We start from the raw sequence: 27,806 nt of genomic DNA, 5'->3' as shown, positions 1-27,806 counted from the left end.
GAAAGTAGAGCTTACTCACAGCTCTTAGGAATCTGTAACCATGTTTGAATCATTAACATGCATGTGCCGTGGTAGAATAAAAAAAGACATACATATTTTTTTTCCGAAAATATTTAATTGTAACGATTTCATCATCTAGTAACACTCAACTTTTCATAAAAGAAATATAACAAATTAAACCAACAGATTGAATTGTGAAAAAAAGATACAACTAAAATTCATGGAAAGGCGATATTTTGTTGAATATAATTTCAGGTGAGTACAAACACAAAAAAACCAAAATAGTAAATATATCGACCTCTTTCAAAACGCATTCATATTCGGCTTTCCACAATGTACATGAACATTCACTTTCACGCTTTTTTCAGTCAGCAAGTTCAGTGTGAATACAGAGTTATCTGCCCATGACGATTCGGAAGTTTCCGTCAATTTTCGAATAAAGAATCGGCCTTTTTCGCCTATTTCCGTAGGAATGACGAATAATTCGATAATAAATATATATGATACTCGTATACTTAAAATTATGAGTTTATTTCTTCTCTGTGCTGAAACCTTTGGTTCTGTTTCCTTGTCGAATTGAATTTCACTTGGATTGTTTATTACTTGTAAGTCTGAATATTGATAATGATAATATGGCGGGAAATACACACATCCTTTTATGATTCAGCCTCCCGTGCCTTGCTGATCATATATGCCATTTTAAAGATACTATTACAAATATAACTATAGCTGAATCTCCCATTAAGGACGCGCTTCAAATAAACGATATGTAACTTCTGCATTACGTGTTTGACGACTTGCCTTTGAGCTATTCTTTATATAGTTATCAGTTATATTGTAAATATATATATAATCGTTTATAACGAATTCACATATATATATCACAATACCAACGCCGGAGATCTTATGCATTGAAAGTTCATGTTTAAAACTCGACGAGTTTGATAATCTATTCCTCTTTTTAATAACATAAAACACTATGTGTTTTATTCAATGAATTCAACACATGGAGCAAATTTGTGAATTTTCGATATAAAGTGATACATGTAACAAACACAACGTTCGTTTTTTTAAATTTGCACATTTTATTTTAAGGAAGTTTGACTTTCGCTTCAGATTTAGTTTTCTCTTGAAAAAAAGTAACGACCAATGAAAACCGATTTATTTATTTTCGATAAAGGATTTTGCACGATTCTTTACATCTATCATAACGACAGTGGCATTATGATTATCCAGTCAGAGCAACCCTTTTACACGCCTCACCGTAAGTATGTCATACTGATATAACATCTATTTTCATATAATAATTACAACACAAAATAAATAATTATCTTTGGTTAAATAATACACATCTTTTGATTTGTCAATATCTAACAAATTATATACAAAATGTATTCTCTGAAATAATAATGAAAATAAAATAATGAAAAAAAGAAAAACATCTCTCTATGTTAAATGTAAAATGAACACCTACATGAATAAAATATGTAATGTACTCAAGACCTCCCACGCACACAAATTTACATCTACTCTTAAAACCTGGAATTAGTTTTATTACGACGGTTAAGATATCTATCGTATAGAATAGCTTTTTCTTTAAAGTGAAGTTTTTGTTCAACATAGAGACGCGAGCGACGTTAATTATACTGCAATTATAATTAATATCGAAGTATTTCCTGCTGATTGTAGAAATAACTAAACAGGTGTTTTATTCTCCTTGATTGGAATAGCATCACTCGAACAGTGTGCCGCTCGCGAGTTTCATATTGAATCTATCATCAAGGAAGAAATAAAAAAGCGGAAGTTCATTCGGAAGACCGGAAGTAGTCGGTCTTCGTATAGGCACTTTGTTTATCGACACCATGGCCCAGTTGTTAAAGCTTGGTCAGCTGAATGCGATAGTTTTCAACTTTTTGTTTTATTTACTTTTCAGTAAACAGAAATATATGCTCAACGATTCAAAATGATTTGTTTATATGAAGACATATATATGATCGAAAAAATCCATGAATTGCAACAAATAATTATTTTTCACATCAAGCTAACAAAACTTAGCACAACTGGACCCAAAACGGTAACCAACATAATACCTATTTAGCACTAGAAATCAATAAAATAAACATCAATTGACATGTCATTCAGTATTCTCCATAGTTTGGAAAATTCTTCATGGAAAATATTTGTGATTTCCTTTTTTTTTGTTGCTTTTTTTGTATTTTTCCTCAAAAATTCGCGAAGAAGACTTTTCAGTTTCACGTTGGCAAGTTCTGTCTCCTTTTTTACGAGGTCAAACACATGAACCCTTGCGTTTCCATGGAGACTGCTGGTATCACGTGCAGACGACATATCCTGATTCTGCTTCCACAGTTTCAGCGTTTTGCTATCTCATGGGGGTATGTCCTCAATACGGCCAATAGGGCATCAGGTCATTATCTCGGAGAAATTCTGTAAAGAGAAAAAGAAAAAAATCTGTAAATCTCCTGCTTATAAATCATTGTTCAGGCTGAAGAAAAATGAAATAAAGCAAATATTGTAATCGGTGGCACAATGCATAAACTTCCAGCGTTATCATGGAGAGAATCGGGTATCGATTCCTCGTAGCAGAGTGTTTTTATTTTAGGAAATTATAAATGCCAGAAAAAAAAATCTACACAAAAGAGAACTCTTCTTTTTCCGGAGATACAAAAATGATCGCATTGACTCTCTACCTTAACCGTATCATATATTAATGCTTTAATATGCATCTAGCTGACTTTGCAAAACATTGGAATTGCATTCTGGAATTCATATGTCTTCGTTTAATCATGAAGCAAAATGCAGAAGACAGAAAAGGACAAAAATCTAATCTCAATAAAAAAAAAGAAGGTCAACCAATCTTGTATCTGTCTGAGAGTTCTCATAAAGACTATTGGTGATAAAGCATTCCTGATGATCTTTATAAAGTCAACATCTTTTATTGCTGCGTGGATGATTCTCCTAGCTTTATAGGATCTCTTTGTTTTAACAAAACGAGACACAGTGCAAGATCAATGAAACTCCGACATGTCATCTTTCGTGCAAAACAGTCGTAATCAACAACGGTACACAGGCTGGTATCCTTATAATACGCGTATTTTTCTCCCATGTTCCATTTCATTCATAACTTTTATTGATCGCTTCCGGTCGAAATCATTCTCAAGATACAAATAATTCCTCGCATTGACAGCTTAACAAAGAAAAAATGATAACAACATAATTGGAAAAAAAATATACTCTATGATTTAATTTAAGCTAAAACGGTATTGAGTTTTACTAAATATATTCTTTAACTTGTTTTTTTTTTTTAAATGAAACATGTTTTATGGTGTTTAAGATGAAGAACTTGAGTTAATAATTTGATCTCTTGAAACTGAAGTTTTCGTCTTAATCACGCTTCAAATACGACCTTGCATTATCTTGTTTACTAGTTGTTTGGAGGCACTGGTAAACAATGTCACATAATCTGGTCTCCAAGGACGGTCCCGATCCGGGGAACTTTCTATCAGCTTTTATTTTGTCATACTTCTCAGTGAATATACACAATATTTACACACGTTTTTAATAATAACAACGTTTACTCACTCTTACATGTATTATATATATTTACACTAAAACAACCTTTATTGAAAGGCAAATGAAACGAAAAATTTGGCAAACATTATTTCAATTCAAACTGACAAGATCCTGGTCAGATGAATGCTTGCATTTCGGTATTAGTTTCACAAGAGTGTAATTGACATAAAGTTCCTCAGATGTATGCCGTATTATGGCAATCAAACGGTTTGTAATTCATAATTACAGGAAGCTTACTTAGTCCAGTTATTGGACAAATGCTATCAAATTTCGGCTTCGGCACATTATTGCAGACATCACAATAGATCAAATGATTCAAGGATAACTAAGTTTAGCTACTTCCGGAGGAAAGAAAAGTCACGTGATTGTTTTGATATACAAATAAGACAAAGGCATACACGCTATGTTTTATCCATTTCCGTTTCAAAATATGGTCATTGAGTAATAATATTTACTGCTTTGAATAATGCCCGTATACATATTGATAAATATATGTTGGTGTTTTATGCTTGGAATATACGATGTTTGCCCGTTCAGAACATGTAACTTTGTATTCAGTTGAGTGAAAAACATACAGTGTACACCCTCGTTACACTGCCGGCGGTTTGTAAAGCGACATGTTGGATATAACGAGGGTTGCCTATACATTGATGGATATTTAAAGAAGAGTCTTGGGAAATTTATCTAAAGAATATATATATATACATGTTAGAATTGTTTTAAAAAGAAAAACGTTACTGTTAGCGAAGTAGCAAATGTAACAAGCGGCATTTGTCGAAATTTTATTGTGCTTCATGAATTTACATTGAAAATTATACCTTGCTGTGTTTTGAAACTAATGGAAATTAAACAAATTCGGTAGCAACCCAAGTTTTTTTTTTTTGTGAATAGAAACTTGAAATACAATTCTAAAACAAGAATCAAACTGCGAAATAATTTTAACACCCGATTTCAATAAACGTGTAAACTAGACGTAATGAACGTTTTACCTGACAAATGGCACCGTTTCATGTCTTCATTAAAAAGATCTGATAAACGATAAAAACTGCGTTCATCAAAAGGTATACATCTATATAGTTATTAATGTGTGTTCTTTTATCAATAACCACATTTAGCCCAAATATAACCGTGTTACTAAAAACAGATTTTTGTTTTTTTAGTACAAGGTCAGATAAGCTTAAGCGTTGTATGTATTTTGCAATCTTCACACACTATTTCTTATCAAAGAGAAAATGATTGACTAGAATGTTGCCTAGTGTCTGCGTTAATGAATAGTTTATGTGCCGCCTATCTGAACTATAACGTCTGATCCGACCATGCAAATCACGTGTGGGCCAAATTGTGTTTCCGAATATTACAATTACGTAGCAATGCTCGTTACAAACACAGTTTGACACAGGGAATTACGTTAAATGATTTCGACATCAATCAAATTTATATAAATTAGAATTCCTTTTTTTCCAACGGGATATTAACTCAAAGTGTAAACTACTAATTAATTTGTCATTTCGGCAGATCTTCTTGAGGTTTGTCAGACATATTGCTACAACGTTAACTGTCCAAGCATGAAAAGGATGTTGCAAATGAGAAACTCTCTAACAAACATCTTTAAATAATGCCTCCATAATCAAATCAAATCTACTCATACTTGCTCACATGGGTGAAACACCGATAGGACATTGACACTATAAACTTCCTGCTCTGAGAGGAAATAGAACAATGTAATAAATTTATGAAAGGAGCCGCAGTTTCGCATCAGTCTTAAAGGAGCCGCGACTTTGTATATGCAAGAGCGCGAAGCCATTATTTAATTAAAAACATGTTTGATTTTTATGTGTCGAGAAACAGAATGGAAAGCTACGTAAAAACACTATACCATCCGTTTGTATTTAAGAGTCAACCACAAATTAAATTCCATATAAAACTCCACAGTGTCATAAAAAATACCCTCCGGTGGATAATAGTCGTCACAAACGCTAAATAGTTACAACATATGACACAAGCTGGTTACCGCACGATGTTGCCGCCATGCAACGGCCAATCGGTGAAGATCTTTAACACCCTCTAGTGACATATGACGCATCTTTTTTTTCTCCAGAAAAGAGGAAATTTAACAAATCTTAATCATGGTTTGTTAATTTTGGTGTTTCGGGGCGACTCTTTTTTGTTTGTTTAGGTTTTAAAGTCTGCCATAAGTTAACATCAAATCAAAATGGGAGCCTTAGTAAGCAACACTGAAGAGTGGAGAAAGTAAAAAAAGATAATAAATAGATCCCAAATGTTGTAATGGGGGTAAAACATCATTTTTTCTTTAATGCCCCCTAAGTTGAAACCACAGAGGAAAAATCACGAATCCGAATGTACCACACATTAGTCACTCATTCCGGAAACATGTAGAGAGATGCAGGCGTCTGTCACCTTCCTTAAAAGATTTTAGCTGTTGATCTGACGTTTAACCCTATATTCCATCTCTCAGAGTTATCTGCTCTTGTCAGCAGGTATTGCTTTTTACGTCATTTGTTTGTGAGAGTTTTTATTTAGAAAACGACGTAATTTTCTCACACAAACTAATGACGTAACAATCAATACCTGCTCACAAGAACAGATAGCTCTATAATACGAAAAGACGGAATACAACCCACAACTACAGTACATTGACCTTCATATAACTTAAGGAAACTTACCCCATCTGTCTAATACTCCGTTATGGTCGAGATCGTGACGTAATTGTTGCTCTCCGAACATCAACGCTTCGTCCCAAGACGCACCATTCGCTAGATACATGAGTGAGAGTTCTAATTTATCCAAAAATCCATCAAAATTAAAATCGTGTTTGTCAAAAAAGTCTACCCTCGATCTCTTCCTGTGTCCGTACGGATCCCAAACACCAAATCTCGATCGCTATAGAAGATGAAAAAAACAGGAAAATATTATTTCATATGGTAAGTTCCTAAGGATCATAAACATTACATAGTACAGAACCTTGCCTAATTGCAATGCAGCATTTATAAAAAAAAACAAAAAACGATTCGTATTCCTTGACGAACATGTTTTACTAAAAAAATCATATTTAAACTATTTTTGGATAAATTCAATACAAAAAATCTGGTATATCATGTGAGTGAAATCGAGTTTCAAAATATAAATCTCTAACTCTAAATATTTAAAACATCTTGCGAATCTTTAACATTTCTTATATTGGGGATAAATATATCTCAACTGATACCTAATGCCTTAGTCCAACTGTCCTTAATTTCCGAACATAAAGGTGAATCCTTATTTAGATCAGTGAAATGTTCCCATATTAAAAAACTACGGTCTTAACTCATTCACCCCTAAAGACACATTTGAACCCTTCCAATTCAAAGGTTGGAACAGTTCATTATGAAACTACAGGGGTCAATGAGTTAAACAACACGTTTCCATTTGCAAAGGGGAACAACGCGATTTTCAATTGAAAATTAGGTGTCCTAATCACGCTACCGAATGCAGCATTATTTGGATATTTTCTCCACAAATTTGAATAGGCTAATTGTCAAGACAAAAAAACGATACGCGCAAAGGGAGTCTTCTTAACGAACCCCATTCATCCCAAGCGCACTCTAAAAACGCTCGTGCTACAGAGCTTGGTAACGCGCCACAGGGTTGCTCTTTAATTTTTGCCGTAACCGTTAACACGCTGCGATGGGAACTAAACAAGTGTGTGTCTGACTTATTTATAGATTGGAAGTACACCACGCAGTCATTAGCAAGGTCACTGACCACGGGATAGCAACTCTTATTACTACCAGGAGTTCATTTGAATCATGCGGTATGCAAAAAATATGTGAAACCTTTTAACTATAAACTTTGATGCTTTAAACGTTGCTACCTTGTGCAATGTTATTAGAAAAATAAGAAAAACCGTCGGTTACTTCATTCCGGGTTTTCCTCCCCCCACCTACAATCTAGAGGTATTCCGAACGTATCCATAGATCACGAACGATGAAGATGTTTCAGATTTGATTATACGAAAATTACTTACTTATACTCTTATAAATATATATGAGAGATCATGGGGGATATTGACTACGAGATAAATAAGCGTTCAAACAAGAAAAAGACGATCAATAAATATGGACCGGAAACGTCACTCAATAAAAACACATATCAAGGAGAGGTGAAAGAGACAAAAAAAACCGAATAGTATGTTATTTTAATAAAAATAAAGACATTCTATACTACATCGATATTCAATTAGCATTTTACGAACCTTAGATGATACGAGGAATGACATTTAAATGTCCTAAACTTGCTTTTTCCAATTAATGAACGAGAAGATTTATACCACTAAATGAGACCATTTTTAAACAATAAACACGCCTTTCCGACAAGACTGCATGGCAGTATAAAATCAAATCAACATTTTTCTAGTTTGGGATCGGTTCATGAAAACGTAACCATAAACAGAGAAACACTGCTGCTATCTTTCCCAGGCATAATTTTAATTAACAAATTCAAATTATTTACGCCCGTTTCACCCGTCTTGTGTTATAGAGTCGTACAAAGAGACTAACTTGAAACAAGCTACCGATAACAAATTGTCTTTTGGCGATCTAAACCATTTCGGGTTACCTTGCGATATTTCCCCCCACAAATTAAATGTCCACGGTGATATAATGCATCTGTCGGAAATGCAAACCCTGATGAGGAAATTAAAAAAAAGCTAATAGAGGGATTAAATACACAAGGAAGAACCGCGGCTATTTACAGACTGTGTGTCCATATTATGTTGGTGTGGCGTTAAATTAGAATTACGAATCAATCATTTTATCTAAATATAATTTTTGGTCACTTCAAAATCTTAATTTTTCGCGAATAATCGTTTTTTAGATTCTTCATAACACTTATTAACCGCGGAGATGACAATTCAAGAAAGGAAGCATAACCAATGTGAATATGTTGTTAACATATTTGAAAACAAATAACCTTAAAAAGTGATACGAAGTCAATTCTCCGCGAAAATAAATATATCGCAAAAAGAAATATTAAAAGAAATATATTACAAATAAAACAATGCTCACCTTTTGTCGTGATGACGTTAGGTCTTTACTGTCCGTTTTCAATGGCAGCGTGAAGGCAGCAGCTACCAGACAGCAAGTAAGTACTGTGAACGTTCGCAGCATCATCTTTGTATGATAGGTTAGGGCCTGAAAGTACACAATACACACGACTTATAATTCACACGAGTCTTGAACCAACTGTCGCATCCTGGACCATAACGCACACGCTTTATAATCAGCTCTGACATCGACAAGATATGCCACTCCTTCGCTGCTAATGTTAATCTTATCAACAACGCTACCAATCTCAAGTAGAAAACGCATCTGTCTAATGTTATTTGCTTAGTGATACACAAGGTCAAATTATTAAAGTCAATCGTTTCCTAAACATCTGTAAAAAAAAAAACCATATTTAAAATATTGCTCTTTGCATAAACGTGCCATGCATCATGCCAAGGTGTTCGTTCTAAAATTAAATTCTGGATTAAAATAACTATTATCTATTTCTATGGTCGTTGTTTTTACCAAGTTACATCCGAATACGCCTTGGCTTAAAAGCCTTTCCCTTGTCTCGTTCTTGCTCATTGTGACAGAACAGTGATTCGAAATCAGGAGAAAATGGAAAATTCGTGTTTTCAATTCGTCTAGAGAAAGGGATGGTCTGGAATTGAAAAAACAGGAAGAACTGGTGATACACGTTTTACTGGAGAACCAGACGTATTTAGTTGTGAGGGATGGAGCAATATTGATGCATTATCACATAAGTGCAAAACCTGAATTTAAAATTTGATTCGAAAGGGCAAATTCGAGCATCGAATGAAAAAAACGATAAAGGAAAGAGCTTTTACAACAGAATAAAGTATGACTTCGAGTTTTAAATTAGCATGATGGTGTCTGTGTGACTATTTGTCAAACGCGACTGAAATAACTTTGGAATACATCTCCAATGTTGTATGGTCTTTTCTTAACAGGCTCACATTTCCCCAGAACCTTGTCAGTACATTAAAAGTCACCCTTACATAAAGTTTAGCGTTACAAGTTTTTAAATATTTAGAAAGTGTAAGGATTGGCAACGACCTATCTGGGGTAACGTTACTGCTACATGTACGAGCATTCATTGAAGTCGATTCGATGTTATTGCGTAAATAGTTACCCTCTTGTGACCAGCTGGGTAATCCCTTTCGTTATTTATTAATCGCGAATCCGATTTTTTTTATTTTTTTATTTATTTATTTTTTATCCAGGGAACATAGAAATACGTTTGACCTTTGTGTACTTGTTTTCTCGTGTAAAACTGCCCCGATCCTAACTTTCCTTTGTTTACGGTGGTGAGAGAGAACAAAATATTACCGAAATGTTAACCAAAATAATAATTCGAACTCACAGTCGATAAAACTAAAGCGAAATATGAGCAAATGAAAGATTTACACGGAGACAAAAAAAAAAAGTACAAGTAGAATAAAACCAGGTGTTCCTGAAGAGTAAGCGTGTTATTCGTCGACGACACTCGCTTATCAAATTCAGGTCAAATCTAAGTAATGGCACGTTCTCATACCGAGAGGAAGTGAGAACATGATAAATAATACCGACCTTCATGTCATACAAAAGGAAGAGATAAAAGGGTTAAGTAGGCTACCAAATGATGTAGTGTATATTTCTTCAGTTCTTCTTAAAATTGCGTCTGAATCACTATCCACGTTTAAGTTGTTTTGGATTTGTGCGCAAACTTGATTACAAATATTTGACGAAAAGTAACATTTTTATAAGTTTAGGTAGGATAATTTCAACATATGTGCTTAATTTCACAATTATTAAGAAAATAATATAAAATTAATTACATTATGTCACAATAAAATACTTTTAAGGCTAGACTCTTTGTGTTTGTGATTCCCTTACGTGTTATATCATTATATATTTGAGTAGACTATTTGTCGTTTTTCACAGCCTTTCTGTACTGTACGTAAATGAGGGCTTCCATTATCGACAACAAACTATAAATAAATTCAGAGAAACATTATAATCAATCCCAAACTATTTTGTTCGGTTTCAAAATCATACCTATTTGCAAGCCGCGTAATTTATACGGGATTTATCAGTAATTAAAATAAGGACTTTAGTTTTGTAAACCATTAATGTATAGAACAAATATAACCATCATACTTTACGAGGATAGCGCCCTCACCTTCAAATGCACTTTTCATAAGAGTAATTGAGGTGTACTGAGCATTCAAAGAGCTTGTTTGATAGCCGAGAATCACGCTACAGAACAAACGCTGATAACGACCGAATCAGACGGAAGATAACTCGTGGTTACAATTTAGCCAATACCTGCTTCATCTGAGGTTCTAAATATAGTTATACGTTAGTATTAATAACAGGATATATATTTATCATGAACTTATGGCAATACTTTGTGTTTTTTTTTATTGTTATTACTCGAAACACTGAGAGCTATCCGACTATTGCAACAAAATTGTCAGCACGGCAAACCTTCTTTCACGTTTGCTAACAAATTAAATCTTTAATGAAAATATTAATGTGGTCAATTATTTGCCATTGATAATGACCCAAGTTTACTCCATTATTTACATTTATGAGGTTCGGAGGCGATAACGGATACTGTAACAATGGCAAAAGATAAAGCTCTGCGTCCAAGACAGTTAACTGAAATTTATGAAAGTGATGAAAATTTCGACATGTTCGCCAACTTAAACACATTTTCGAGTTAAGTACCTTCAAAAGATCTCCACGAATCCCTACGCAGATGCGTTTTGCTTTCAGTTGTGATAATAAAAACATTGTTTCTTCAGTTTGACCTCAAATTCGGGTTAGTGGTGGCCACGCGTGATAGCAGCATTCAGAATAAGAGTGTAGTAAAGGAATGAACCACAATGCGCAAGTACTGACCATCATTGTTTTGTTAGCTTGTTAAAATACAAAATGTAATAAGATTTTAAAATTTAAAGCAATGTAATACGTTTTGTCATTTTCTAGGGATTGGGATCATTTAAAGTCCAAAAATAAACATGTTTTGATCTAGATTAAAAACAAATACAGCCTTGTTGAGGGAAAACAGTTTTGAAGAAAATCGTTTCATGTTTTCATATCATTTAGGATTTGTGTCAACCTATTTGGGCAGAATCTGCTTTTAAAAGGATAATTTACATATTATAAAATAAACCGGAAATGATGTAACTGGCGACATATAATTGTTGACAGCTCTTGAATAGTAAACAAGAAAAAAATGTATTATGTTAACACCAGATAATACAGAAGAGTATAGAATTTAAACACGATACCATATGTTCTTAGGTTATGATATTGATTAAATACAACCACAGTTAAATCAAAATCTCAGTTATAAATTAAACTTTTAGATCTAAAATTGAAACAGGATAAAGTAAAGAGATTTTGAATAGGACACGGGAATCATGGTGCAAGATCATATTTGTATAAAAGCCTATTAAGATTTTCTGTAAACATTGATGATTACGTATGAACTGAATAGCAAATGGGATTGGCGTTGCAATAATACTACTGTGTATTACATTCCAAAACACAGTTTCCGTACGTACAGGACGATCCTCTTCAGCGTGCTTTATCAGTAACGGCTATCGATTAGGCAAACATATTTATTCATTACACCGCGGATCATCCCGAAATTCATATCTAACCTAGGAAAGAGAAATTGAATGCTTTCTATATAATGGTAAAAAGTGAAGCTTCAAACGATTAATTTTGATAGATTTATTAACAGATACGATTTGATGTTCCTTATCCGCGCTGTTTCGAGTGTAGTTTTTATAGCTACATTAATCCACAGATTGGTTCTGGTTTTCATCTGAATGCCACGAAAATATTTGAATAATATGAAAATAATTCTTCCTGACAGACATGAAAATTTGTGCTGTCATTTTGAAATTCTGTATAGACTTCAGTTCCGATAAATAAGGGAGACTCCTGTTATGAAAGATTGGTCGTTACTTAATAGAATTGACGGAAATTAACTTGTTTTGCTTTATATGTAAGTGAGGCTCGGGGGATTCACGAACAAGTTTTATTGATCAGACGGCGGAGTGATACGTAAAAGGTCGATACCCGGCGATTTACGACGTTACTGGATATTCTTACGACGTTTGTGCCTGTCTGATTAATCGGTAAATAAATGCAAACATTTTTTTTGTGGTTGATAGATTAAAAGTGTTTTGTGACATTATTGAACTAAAGAGAACGATTCACGACGTTTATGGTGATTGGTAGTATTTCTAAGGATGTTGACGTAATTGATAATGTGATTGCATTGACAAATAATCTTCCAGCCGCCTGCGTTTCTTGAATTATTGCATAGCATAACAAATGAAATAATATTCCACAAAAAAAAAATCACAGATGATGCTGCTAGAACATAACCAGTTTGAAAGGCGTTATATGAATCATATGTAAACGCGATATTGAAACTTCTAATTATAAGAGGAAATTAATGAAACAGATCATGACGCTCTTAATAAAATGTTTATTTTTTTAATTTTGTTTCGCAACTTTCAAGTTAATTGATTCGGCGCAAAAATAAGTTCTCGTGAATGTATTGAATGACAATGAAATACACATGTACTGCAAGATAAGCTTACAAAATGCGAGAATTAACCGACAACATTTTGAAGTGTCATACCGTGATTTTTTAGCTCGCAAATATTTCCTTTCTTACAGTAATATGCCAGCTTAGATGGCATTCATAAATGCATGAACCTCATGTTCCTTGGTTTCTGTTAACGTTACTTTTTTGTGAGGGTTCATATTGTGGTTCCAAACACTGGCATTCTTAACTTAATTGTATGATCAACGGGTACTTAAAATTTATGTTGTTCTCAAAATGTTATTCAAAAGATATATTCCCAGTTGATAAAAGGAAAATAAATGATATAATGTTTTTCAACGAACAAAACGACAAGAAGACCAGACAATTACATCAAGCATGCTGTGTCTTGTCAATAATGTACATGGTTGTTGACAAATGTCAACTTTCCTATGCGTAGGCTGAAGCATCTCCGGTTGGAAACATGACTACTTTATTTATTGGAACATTGCTCTAAATAGTTACATAAATCAGTTTTTGATTTTACTTTTAGCCTAGTGACATGATACCGCAGTATTGTTTTTTCCCATCGTTAGTCTTCTTCATCTATATTTATGAGTTCGTATTTAGAACTATTAGAGATAACGTAGCTTATTTGTTTGTCGCCATCATATATTTACTTTGCTATTTACAACTGATACAATCAACTACCTCGGGAGACATGACATTTTCCACCTGATTGATGACGTGTTTTAGCTCGAATAATTAAATATCCTTTTAATCTGCAAATGATGTATTTCCCCGTAGAAATACAACGTCGCCTATACCTCATTAAATGTTGTCCCTTTAAAGTGTTATGCAAATTATTTTGACGTATTAAACGAAATAGTGGCGTATTATTGATGACAGTATCGAACTGAGTAGGAGTATTACACGCTCGTTATCTTCACCGCTGTAAATAGTAATGCGCAGTGCATAAAATAGGCCCTGTCAGATAAAACACTTAAATGAATCATGACACAGGTGACCTACAAATGTATAGGGGGAGACAATCGACCGATTTTATAATGATTGTTTCACAACTGCAAATTAGACGGTCAGGATACCACGAAAAGACAAACACATCCCCTTAGCTATTTGCAATTAACTAATCTACAACGCATGTTGCCATGGGTTATCTTTGCCCGTGTCGGAGAGGTGACGGAAATGACGATTTACCCAGAGAACATTCCGCGGGTTTACGCAGGTATGTTACATGTATTAGAGGCAGCCAACGTCATTGTAGAACGATTCTATGAAAGTAAACGTTAAGAGACAATGTTGGGACCACTTGACGGACTCATCGGTGATGCCAGGGGTCAAAGAGATGAAAAACCAAAAAAGAAATCAAACAATGGCTGAAACAGAAGGGCATATGAACATATTTCTTGCAAAAAACAAGTAATTTGAAGTATATAGCAGGGGCTTAATGGGAATTGCATGTTTCATATTCCATATACCCTATAACTAGATACACCTGTTACAGGTATTTACGACAGTATTTATAGAAGTCTATATTTACATAATGTAGCACAACTTTCCTCACTCATTTCGTTCACATAATGAGTTCATAACCCAAGCCACCTGTTAACAAAAGAAGTTGTGAGAAGAATGTTAATATTTACCAGGTCTAGTGGGATAAGAATTCTGATGAGAAATACATTAGGGGAACGCCAACTCCTTTGACACGCGACCTTGAACTTTTATTATTGAAACAATGACCTCTCCAGCTCTTGGCTAAGCATTAATCACGGATGGCAGGCAATGTTAACACAACTCTTAGCACGTGTAAACAGCCATGCTGGTTTATTGCTAGTGTCGGCTTCATTCCAAAATGATCAGGACAAGATGCCTTTTAGATTTATATTTAGATAGTGTGAACAATCAAGAAAACAGTATAAAAAACATACTTAACATAAATAGACACACTTCGCCTTGTTGGATTATATTATGCTTTTTTCTTTTCTTTATCATTTTGGTCATTTTTTAGTTCAAGGACATATTTTGAGAAAAACGGGAATAATTAATAATATGATCTATCAAAGATCGACGTACCACTGCCAAATACGGTTACGCATTGAAGACTATTTTTGCCGGCATGATTATTGCTTTGATCAATCGTTTTTGAAAAGAAAACCATACCTTGCCGGACTTTTATAAAAAAATAAAAATAACAAAGATGTAATTAACAAAACATAATCAATACCAGTTTCCTAAGGGTAAATAATCTAAAGGATTAGGTGGAGTCGAACCCTGGTCGCTTCAGATCGTTGCACTATTGCTCTTACCAATAGAGCTACCCAGTCATTGGAAGTGTCCTGGCCCAACTGCGCTGTAGGTATGTCCAAAACAAATTTAAGGGAGGTGATTGTGTAGATGAAAACAACACGCTGCTGTGGAACAGGCATCCTTAAGAAACGCTTACTTATCAAGCCATTTTTGATTCTACATTCAATACGCTTTTGAGGGAAAATGAGGCAATAAAATGAGCGCCAAGACCGTATTTCTGTTAGCCTTATCTACAGCTATAAATATGTTAGAACTGCTATTTATGTTATGTATATGATATTGTTTGATACCGAAGATGTTACGATTAAAAATGTTCTTGTAAGTTGTCTCTAGGGGTTAATGTTCAAGCTCTTCGGTAACGGGAGGTATAAAACACATCAAACCTGACCTTTCTACACTACGCTTGTCTGTATTCCTCATCATTACAAACTTCCAATTCAAGCTACGTGATAAGCTTGAAACAAAAACACTCAAATAATAAAAGAAAAAATCAAATGTCGTTATACTTTAAAACAAAGAAAAATGCTATTAAATTTTGTTCTTTTTAATATATGATTGTTTTCGGTTTATTTACGGCTTTATTTTGATATGTATTTCTGTATCATAGAACCACGTGAAGCTGACTAGTCTACGGACTTGTTTGTTCCTGAAAGAGTCGTTTCTGCGGTGCATGTTTGCGGTTTTATTTGGTTCACAATGTGACACCGGTGCAGCGGAAAGGATGACTACCGCCCATTGACCCTAATATAAACACACTTGATGGCAACATTATGATAAAATATCAATCTTGTGTCTTTACGTTATAGATATAAGGGATTCCTTTGTGGTGGTTAATATGGAATGTATCCAACAAGTTGCAAAACCGAATATCACGCCAGTATATAGACACGTATATCTTGACATCACTTAACGAGATACACAAAATATGAACTCATTGTGGTTATTTGTGTTGCCTGTTATTACAAATATATGTAATGTTTGGAACCATTTAGTTAATAAAAAGTAAAATATTGCTGCATTTAAAGAACAAAATCAGAAAAAAATGACAAAAGCAGCTGTCAAAAAATAAGCAAACCTCGTTAAAACGCCATAATTTAATAACAAATTGGCGTATTAAAGGGTTTTGGCAATGAATTGACGTAAACGCCTGAAAGAATTCTTCAGGAAAAAGCCATTAAAGGGACATTGATTATATGTTGGCAGTGAAGAAGGTGGCCGATAATCGAAGGGCATTTTATCGAGGTTTACTGTAATATGAGTCTCCTGTGAATGAATGAGATTTGCAAAACAAGATTACTGGTATACCATTGAAACGATAACATGTACTAAATTGGATGATAAGGGATTGGTACGTTTCATGTACACAGACGTTCGTATATTTACAATGCTTTTAATGCGGTATCTTCTTCCGTTGATAAAACTAGAACCATTTCCGGTACTACGATGTACACATCGCTACCAAGGTCACCGAACAGTTTTGTGACAGTGAGAGGCTTGCACAACGTTCTTGAGATTATGCTTGTTTACCAGTGCTTCTGAACATCATTGTACGTACACCGTCTAAAATGTTACAATGGTTGTCAATGAGTTCATAGCAAGGTACGTCATACGGGAAATAGGATAGTGCAATTTCAATAGCCATTAAGCTTTCAGCGCAGGACATCGAACCTAAACTAAATGGCTGACAATCAATGCGTAAACGAGACGATTGTTGAAGACGACCCGACCATGTAAACATTGTCAACACCGAATGCTTACTATCCATTTACCCTAGTCAATCACTAATACTATTGTACCGGTCTATTAGCACATGCTCGGTTGGTTCAGCTTTGGGAATAGTATGCTTCGAGCATTGGCAACTTACCATAATGCCAACATTAATCTTCACATTAACATTGATTCAAAATATTTTGCAAATATAATGATGCATACATAGTATTTTATCTGGTCCTGAAAGTTTTTAATGCAACAGCAGGACTTTTTCATTTTTCAGTACAAATAATAAAGAAAAAATCAGAGATTAAAAAAAAACTCTAATGACGTTAAGCTGATGTATCATCGAGCAATCAAAGCCGGGACTAATCAGTAACAATGACACGTAAGCTTAATAGATGCATTTAAGGAAATTAAAAACAAAAAACGAAAATGTATTTTCATTAAATTCATAAATTCATAAATTCATAAAATTAGAATATGCAAAATTGCAATAAGCATTATATAAATAAATTAAAACGAACTATTATCGTTTAGCAGCAGATTTTGAGGAAAATATCAAAAAAGAAAATCAGATTTCTTGTTTTGTTAAGTGGACAAGGCTTTCAAGTCATTGCTGTTGGAGCTTAACAAGCTTAACAATTACTGAATCATATGTTCTAGTTTAACCCAAATAAGGCATTATTTCGTGTTTGTGCTTGATTCTCTTTTACGATATTTAGAATCCGGATTTTTTTCTTCGGCTTTAGTATTGCAAATCTAATAGGCATTACATTTGCATATTTAACTTTAAATGTAAGCTGAACACTGTCTGACCTTGTAGAAATAATAAATCAGGAATTAATTCACGTGCAATTTGGATACAACAATGGGAATAATTACCGAGTTCAGCTGACCTTGTTAATTTAGTTGGAACAGTATTGGAAATCGACGTGTTTTGAAATGTGAATCAGTTGTAAACAACTTTCCTATTTCCATCTACATGTAAACATGTATATACCATTTAATTATATCTTGACAAATAGTATGTCTATAGTAACAAGCCATCAATAACTGGTGATCATATTTACAAAATCATATAACATTTCAAATCACTTTATTGTCGTTCCTACATTTATTTCCAAACTATGCATGTACATGTAAGTTTTATTCATAAATACCTGTATTCATGATTGCCAGAATGCTGTTTCAAAATTAGTAAGTTATTATCTACAATACTGTTATACTATCCCGTATGATTTAAATTCTCTATTGAGTCTCCTTGCATCTTAATGTGAAAATAAAAGTGATTAACATTAAATAGCCATTGCCAATACCTACTTCTTAATTCTTCCTTTTCTTTAGATATGTATTCGTAAATTCCATATTTTAGCCTTAAGCGCTAAATTCTAGATGTCTTGGTATTTTATTTACAGCGCGATGGTGATTGGTTGATATGCATACGTGTATTAGTCGGCTATGACGTAATGAAAAGAACAGAAAACTTCAAAGACTTCACAGCGAAGAAATCACCAAGTTTATTTTGTCTGGAATGGAATTGAAACTTTTATGTGATATAGTTGATGTGTTTAACAAACATATCTGTAAAACCCCCTTTTATGCCATTCGTTGAGATATAATGTCAATCATTTCATTTTTCTCCTCCCTTTACGCCTACAATTGTTGACACCCCTTTCTCAAAAAGACATGTCACGGAACAGTTACGTCATACAAGCAACGTATTACAATCTGGTTATAACTTAGATATATTAAAATATTATATTCATGTTTCAAAACGTTAAATGCATTTTCAGTAAACATATTTGACATTTATGGCGGAATGAAGGTAATAATTTTACGATTTAAACGATCACCATTGCTTGCAATAAAAGAACTACACAAAACTGGACTTAAAAATCGATCTTAGGCTGATGAAATGTATTCTAGTTTCCTTAATGTTATGAAACAGCAAACTTACTTTGTGACCTACTTTATTTGTGTCGGACAAAATCTCCATGAATGCTATTTCTTGTATTGGCATCAGCGTTTTCATTTGTGTTATAGCCCAACTAACGATAATTTGAAGTGTTCAAACAGCAAATTCCTTTTTGTTGCAAGTTACATACGTGGTTAAATGCTATAATGAATTATTTCTTTTTCCGGACGTAATGTCATTTTCGAAGTTCGTCATGTCGGGAAGTAAGGGATTTTATGTCATTTGCGTTTCCTTTCACAGGAAATAGAAATACGTCACACCAGTTCCGGTAGACATTGGACGGGAACTAAAATATTTGAGTTGTGCAAAAGGAAAATGTTATATGTTAGAAGCTTCCAGTGCATCAGGTCAAGTCAGAGGTTTAATGTTCGGGTTCAATGTCCCCTCAACAGTAAGTCATATCAAGATGAGTGCCGAGGAAGATACTGTATGAAAAAAACGAAAGAAACGAAAGAAACGAAAGACGTTTCATGTGCTGCAATTAGGTGTGTCATCTGTACTTAAATATTTCAAAAAACATATTACGAATATTCGTAATAGCTGTTTAAAACTCAACAGTGGGTATGCATTTCATGAGAGATTAAACAATATACTGTTTGTTTGATTATTTTTATGTAAGAATAATAAACCTTCGATATTTTTATATACTGTAAAAAAAAAACTGATTTGAGTGTACACTTATTTCAGCCAAGTGACCTTTCGATTCATGCGCATTCACAGTAAAACTATTCTGAATGTCACTTTTAATTGTTTTAGATAGATCGATTTCATCAGCCAAATGTTTATGAAACTGACAAATCATTAAATGTATTATACACGATAAAAAAGCGGTTCATTTCATATTTTGAAGTAATGCTAGATTCAATCATAACGCCCATGAGACGTTGTGTCTGAAAATTGGATTTCGATATGATTTCAATTTTGATCGTTTTATTGAGATGAAATTGACGTGTAACTGATTTTCGACAATAAAGTTTTGAAACCCAATGCTTTATTTCACGTTATTGAGTGATAACAGCTGTTTTAATATGGTCGTCAAGCCCCAACAAGCTATGAATTTCAGAATTTAAGGACATACTTATAAATATAATATATACAATCATTACTAATAGGTCGGAGTTGTTGTATGTTATGTAAAAACTAAGTCCCTGAGGGAAGGTAGACTTGCGTTTGGAGTTGCTATATGATATACTAAAACTAAGCCCCCGAGGGAAGGTAGACTTTCGTTTGAAGTTGCTATATGATATACTAAAACTAAGTCCCCGAGGGAAGGTAGACTTTCGTTTGGTGTTGCTATATTATATACTAAAACTAAATCCCTGAGGGAGGGTAAACTATCGTCAATTTACGACCGTTATCTCTTATTAATAAGGCATTGTTAATCATAATAGACTTCGTCTGTCCAATCCGCTTGAGAGTCTTAAATGAAGAATCCATTTTTACGTTGATAGTGGTAATACTATGGGACCATGTTCCGTTGTTTATTGTTTCGGCACTAACCACAGATATCTTCCAAATAGACTGTGTACTGATGCACGGAACATCAATGGTCGACAAGTGCCAAACAGAAAATGTAAGAGTGCTACATGTACAAAAAAGCAATCAAGGCAATGATTTATAATTATAGAATATTAGCAGACGACCATTTACGAGGAGAACAAGCAAGCGGGGTACAAACAAACAACCAAGATGATGATTTATAATTACAGGTTATTAGTAGTCAACCACTGTCGACCAGAAAAAAATACAGAAGTGCAATAAAGCAAATAAGAAAGATCCTGATTTATAATCAAAGAATATCAGGAGTCCGCCAAAACAGAAAAAAGAGCAAGAGGGTGGTACAAATACAGTATGCAGCGGAAGTGCTTATGTACAATAATAGAACAACTGTTGTCAAAAAGACAACTAGAAGCTTCAAAGAACACACTTTTTTAATTTTCAATGAAAAAAAAACCCCAACAACAACACAATCGTCAATAGCTGCTATTATAAAAGAAAAGTATTTGGTATCTAATACAGCGAAAGGCAGTAATTTCTAATTTCCCAAACATTTTCCGTATTTTAACATAATTGTCAAGATTTCTGACTGTATGTAGAATTTGACCTAGATTTTCATGACTCGTGTCGACGATAAAGCTAAAGACGCTTATCCTTTTTTTTTGTCTTTTTTTTTTGTCTTATTCGTCACAACAATTACCAATTATAATTACAGAATTACTGTGTCGACTGCAGTACACCACATGATAACACGAAGCGCCTAAAATGGTAGCCTTTGTTGTTTGTGCTTTGCTCACAGTGTTCTTTCTCACTGTAAGATCGTTACCAGAATAAGATGAAGTGATATCTTAAAATTGTTATTTCTTATATGAATGTCCTTGATTTATTCCAGAGACCGTTTTTATAATTACTCTGATATTAGAGATGTCCAAAACGTAAAGAAATCACCCAACAAACCAACAAACATGAATTCATAAAACTTTTGTATGTGCATGTAATTTATAGCATAGCTCTACCACAGACGCCAGTGTTACTACTCTTCATATCTATTATCGAAGTTTTGTTTATCTGCTAAATGTTTACTTCCATTCAGGAACCATAAATAAAGATAAAAAAAATCCTGACGCATCTGAACGTACAAAACTGATAACTTTTCACGTCTTTTAGTTAAGCATTGCAAGAGATTCTTACGTCATACCCAAAGTCAAAACTAAGGTTAAAAGATATATGAAATAGCGCAACTTCACCGGAACACCTTATAGATTCAACTTTATCTTATGCTTCCTCACTGAGTAGGTAGGTGTGAACCTGTTGGTGTTTTCTTATAAAAAAACAAGCAAGCACATTCAAGGCGTTTGACGCACATGATCGGTATCAAACCAGTCGTAATGCGAGAACATACATTTCCTAATCCTAAGGAAATTGGGTAATCTGATGTCAGACAATAGGGGATTAAGTACGCGACTCTTCTCAAGTTGGTGGATGTAAAGTGACATTTGTTTTGGTATTTGTTCTTTTCGCGGGAAATCAATATACCACAAGGGGATAAAACACCAATTCTGAAGGTCACTTATAAGTGTAAAATGTGTTACAAGGAAGAATTCATAGTAACACAGAATTTTTATTTTTCCTTTTCCTCGGAAGATTTGTCCGCCTAGCAATTTTTACTGCTTATTACAATGACAATTGAAATATGATACATTTCGCAGAATGACATTTAACGATTGTCCTGATCTTTAAAAGGGGGATTTATGTTAATCTGAATATATCGGAATATCCGGAAATACATTATTCTGAAAATATTTCTTACCGAGCTCTGCCTGAAATATATACGAATAATTTCATGGATACTTATTTCACTTTTATAACAATTATGTAATATAAATATCAATTATTGATTTCTATAAAACACTGGGAATACTCTACTATTCGGTAGGTGCCATATTCAATGAAAGCGCTTGATCATAATGTTATATACCTAAGATTTGTTATCGTATTTGATATATGAAGCGGTCTGCGTGCTTGCGGAACTTCCACCATTTTCAAAAAAAATCCAGTCAGAACAGAAATTTGTATCAATGAATTTTCTACATTATGATGAAATAATGAAACTTGTTTACCAGAAAAAAGGATAGGGACGCTTTGAGTATAAGGCATAGATCAAATTTGGTATGCTGTTGGCCTTTTTTTTCTATTCATAATAACATGACCACCATCAGTTATGTGTAAACCGAGAAATACTAGCTGCAGTTCAACATTTGCCAAGAATGCTCTGCGTTATGAAAACATATAACTTTACCTGTAAAGGGCAAATTATTTCCTATGTGTACAGAGAATATCAAGCCTGCATGTTTGCCCATGACCTTCACCAATAATGTGACCCATATTTGAAAATGCGTTATAATCTGTATTGCTAAGTAGGTCATGAACTTTGCATATATTCGTTATCGCATTTATTGGTCTTGCATACCGTTCTTTTCCAAAGAAAACATGTTTTTCTCTCGATGCAATCAATTTCAGTAAGACTTTTTGTTTAGGTGGTAAAAACGTATTCAATTAGGGTATATCTTGTAAGTTCTTACATAATCTCATGTATACCATAAAAAAACATCCACTGACAGGTGTGCCCTAGTGTTTATGCAACTGTGTGTTTATATCCTCCAGTCACGCGCGTATAGGAAAGGCTGGCGAGCGACGCTAACACTTTCACGTACGGTGTGCAATACAGTGTAAATTTACTACTGTGAGAGAGCGCTACAGACATGCTGGAGTACACAGACAGCCTGGCAGATATTACAGTAATGGAGCTATGCTATTAACTGCTGGATAGCAGTAGACGGTTTAATACTACGATGAGTTTGTACTGAAGAGTTAGACTGACCCCTTATCTCTAAAATATTGAATAACTTAAAAAAATATTCTTTTTATAATTTTGATCACTTTGATGTCCGATACTTAGTTCTACACTAGGGAGGGGGGATAAGCTAGTAGTAAAAAAAGCAGTCGGTAAATTCTTCATAAAATACGCAGGGGCTGGGGTAGTACTAATGAGTATAATAGAGAGCAAATTTTGACGACGAGTTTTAGTACGAATTGAAAACGTCAAGCAAGCACAAGGAAAAGGTTTACAACAAATAACTAAAACATGATATGACGCAAAGAGTATGAATGGAATAATCTTAGGAAAGCAATAATGAAGAAGGTTTGGTAAGAATTAAAGACAATCAGCTACATGTAGTACTATGACAAACGTAGAGTTCTTTGGTGAAGTAATATGATGAAATGGAGAGAGAGAGATAGGGAGAGAGAGAGAGAGAGAGAGAGAGTGACGGAGAAGACGGCCCAGTAAAAATTGAAGACTTTGAGTCAGCACTATGAAGCATTTGTACAACCACCAACCGTTCTGTACTACAGTGTAGTTATAGGGTATGAATTGAACAGCGTGAAGGAGCTAGATAAAGGACGGTCCAGTGGGAATGGAAGAGAGTGAGTATGACTGCAGTATGAAGAGTGAGAATAGATAACGACTGCTAGAGTATGAATTGTTTAGTTTGAAAGCGCGCTGGCGAAGGCAGCCTGTGTGAATTTAATACTATCATATTTTTAGTATAGTCATTGGCTGTGAGAGAGCGCTACGATGGGAGAATAGAGCGAGAATAGTCAGGGAGAACTACGGATAAAAATACATAGAAATAACGATACGACGGACGTTTAATCATTAAAATCACCAAATGACAAATACAACATACTTATTGATTGTCAGTGCTATTAAGTGATTATTCACTAATGAACGTATTGTTTAAGGCCACGAGAAAATTAAGGATTCTGACTAGATTCTTTTTATTCGAAAGCCCTTTTTCATACATATCATTTTAAGATTAAAATAATTCTTTAAGCGGGTGCATAAACAAACGAAAAATAGTATCACCGCAAAAACTACCAGTTTGCCAGTAACCTATCTAAAGTGGAAAAGAGAAAATATGAGCATCGCTTAAATTACCAATAATGCAGTAACCTACTTCAAGGGGAAAGAACACCCCTAAACTTACCAATTTGATAGTAAACGTTACTTAAAATGTATTGTATAACATTTTCATACACAGATATAAGTTTTAATGTCCAAGAAGATTGATGATATATTTCTGGCAAGCGTAAAACTACTGATTACGAAGCAGCGGTGATTGCGAGAGAGCGATATCTAAACACAGGCTATGCGGATATACGTATGTGGTGGAGCCAGTTGCTTTGCATTACATGCCACAACAGGAAATTGTAAACCTTTAAAACTATCGTAGATCATGGATGAAGAATGAAAGTGAACGAAATCTTCCTATTACGAACACCTCAGAAATCTCGAATTACTTTTATAATTACCTTAGCTATTAACAAGACGCTGTTAGTAGTGCATTTATCTGAACTAGCAGGATGAATTGAGCAATTATCAGTGATACCTCATTTATCTCGACAATCGGTTCAAGGAACCTCGAAATAACGAGGTTCCAATGTTTCATTTAATAATAATAAAGACTTATTGAGCAATTATCAGGGATACCTCTTTATCTCGACAGTTCCCCGATAGTCGGTTCAAGGAACCTCGAAATAACGAGGTTTCAAGGTTTCATTTAATAATGATAACGATGTATTAGGAATATCTCATTAATGAGGGATAGTTGTGCGTTCGCTTCTACAATGTCGGTAAAATATTGTCATCTCTAAACTGTCAGTAAAGTATGGTAAACTCAAAGTTGTCAATAAAGTATGGTAAACTGTACTCTGTCAGTAAAGTATGGTAAACTCCAAACTATCAGTAGGGAACGGTAAGATATAAATTGTCAGTAAAGAATGGTAATTTCTATACTGTCGGTAAAGTATAAGGTATAAACTACCGGTCAAGTGAGGAAAACTATTGCCGTAAGTTAAATATGATTAGCTCCAGAATGACAGTTAAGTATGGTACTCGACAGTACGAAAACAAGTATACGTTATCCTAAAGCAAGCAGGAATTCGACGCAAACAAATAGGACAAACCAAGGCAGAATCGAGTCAATGTTCACAACCTCAATAGCCATGCAGTTGCAGTGATATTGAGATCGTTTACACTTTTGGCCTAGCGAATCGTCCTATTTAAATGAATGTGGGACGAGCTCTGTAATTGACATCGCATCAGACATGATGGTCGGCAAAAATTAAACCGACAACAACCCTAAAATAACTCCACTTCCACATGAAAAAGTGATATCGTTTTTGGCATAACAGCCAACTTGTCGCTCTTCGGGATTCCCTATAGCTAACATTGCGTTATCAAGTTTATAATGAATATTATGGAAAGTGTGTTGCCTACTGTTTGAAATGCCAATGGCTGATGGGGGGATTGAATCATTTTTGAGTTATGGGTTATACATTACATGTGGAATGCGTTTTAAATGTTTCCACTGGAATTTGGTTCATGTCAGTTATTTCACAAAGGAAATTGTTTCCATATCAGCACCCGTTTTACATAATTCCACTTCTTTAGAAAAGAAATTCAATTATATTCGATACAAATTGATGCACATTCTTATTTGAAAGCTATTTGAATGATACATTGATGGACATTAGTTAAAAACGGTGGTGTTTTGTATTATTATCTATATTTTCAAGAATCCCAAAAATGCAACACCTCCACCACCGAAAAAAACCCCGTGAAAATTTCAACAATTAACACCATAAGTTAAATCGTTTAAAAATGAAGTAAACGCCATCTCAAGCGTCCGTAGCCGTCTCCTACAGTGATGTATAAAGGCTTTTTACAAGGTTACCTTTATACCGCACCCATTGATTTGAGTTTTGTCCGATTTGTTTGATTAGCGAAGAACCCAAAATTAGTTATATGGTGCGTAATAATACTATAAATTTCACGCCCGAAACGGAATCGAACCATGGTCGTTTGCGTTGAAGACTTAACCTCTAGACAATTCTGCCCTTGAAGAGAACGCTTGTCCGGAAAGTTGGCTTCCGGATAAATTTCCGGAATATCGTATATTTCCGGATAAATTTCCGGAATATCGAATATTTCCGGATAATTGAAACATGAATCAAACTTTAAACTAATTATATTCATACTGATAGTAGATACATGTTTATGTATAAGCGCCCATGGAACCCCTATCGAGCGTTTTGTACATAATTTGTTCATATAGGAGATGTTACTGGCATTGTTACTTTATGGGAAGCGTGCGAAATCAATATATTTTCAACAATAAGAAAGGCAACAAATATCAATTAAGTTCAAATGCGATACATCGTATAGTGTTAATAGATTATACAAGCAGAAATGGGATCGCGAGCGCAGACAATACATTTATAATAACTGACATTTAAAAAGCTATCAACGTATTGAAATAGATACGCATACACTGTACATGTAAGCTAACCGCAAAAGCGTATTACTTTCCTAAATCATCTTCCGTTTCTCTCCAGTCGTGGTGACATTTAACCTCAGCACTATACGTAAGACTGTACATGTATACACTAGTTACACCAACAGATGGAAAAACGATCACATACGAAACGGAAATGTTATAATATGAATATAATATGGTAACAGTTATATTAATATAGATAATAACTTGTGTTAAATCTTGCTAGCATTAAATTAAAACAGCAGCAGTAGCAGTAAACAACAGCAACAAAAACGAAAGTATAAAGATACTAAAAATAAAATAATACTTACAACGTATGTATTTCTTCCTGTGATGTTGTGTACGTAACCACACTTTGTTTTCTTCTAGCTGATGTAGTCGAGTTGAAATTATATTTCACCTACACTACACACAATATTCGCCGAGAAACGTTATGTCATAATACAGATGCGGAACAAGAGATGTTAAGTTTCCTCCCCTCCGCAGTAAAGCGCCTAGTTCCTCTTGACCGTATATACCTCTAGAAAATCCTACACACACTGGCCTGTTGAGTCCCTCGCGGACTTATATACCCAGCGTAAGGCGACACCATCAGGCCAGTGCTTTCATTCTATGGCTTGTTAGAAGGGGGTGGCGCATTAAGAGAGAGATATATAATATATTCCTCCACAAACTATTTCACAATT

At 34.3% G+C, this 27,806-nt stretch overlaps 1 protein-coding gene across 1 annotated transcript; it reads right to left on the bottom strand.

The window, feature by feature from the left end:
• Nucleotides 1–95: 95 nt before the first annotated feature.
• Nucleotides 96–27,727, bottom strand: LOC110467348. Its single transcript, XM_021524462.1, has 4 exons — nucleotides 27,432–27,727; nucleotides 8,655–8,780; nucleotides 6,276–6,492; nucleotides 96–2,445 (listed from the first exon to the last, which is right to left on the bottom strand). Exons 2-4 carry the CDS (start codon nucleotides 8,757–8,759, stop codon nucleotides 2,402–2,404), a joined length of 366 nt encoding a protein of 121 aa, XP_021380137.1. The 5' UTR covers nucleotides 8,760–8,780; nucleotides 27,432–27,727; the 3' UTR covers nucleotides 96–2,401.
• Between the last annotated feature and the right edge of the window lie 79 nt (nucleotides 27,728–27,806).

Source organism: Mizuhopecten yessoensis, unplaced genomic scaffold, assembly GCF_002113885.1.
Source record: "Mizuhopecten yessoensis strain PY_sf001 unplaced genomic scaffold, ASM211388v2 scaffold11171, whole genome shotgun sequence".
NCBI lineage: Eukaryota > Metazoa > Mollusca > Bivalvia > Pectinida > Pectinidae > Mizuhopecten > Mizuhopecten yessoensis.
This window is presented reverse-complemented; position numbering and strand designations above follow the sequence as displayed.

Bases quoted from the DNA above. Each gene is read 5' to 3' on its own strand.
- LOC110467348 (XM_021524462.1), bottom strand. From the start codon at position 8,759: ATGATGCTGCGAACGTTCACAGTACTTACTTGCTGTCTGGTAGCTGCT. The intron at 6,493-8,654 runs GTGAGCATTGTT...CATCTTCTATAG, and splicing joins TAACGTCATCACGACAAAAG to CGATCGAGATTTGGTGTTTG. The intron at 2,446-6,275 runs GTAAGTTTCCTT...TTCTCTTTACAG, and splicing joins CGGAGTATTAGACAGATGGG to AATTTCTCCGAGATAATGAC.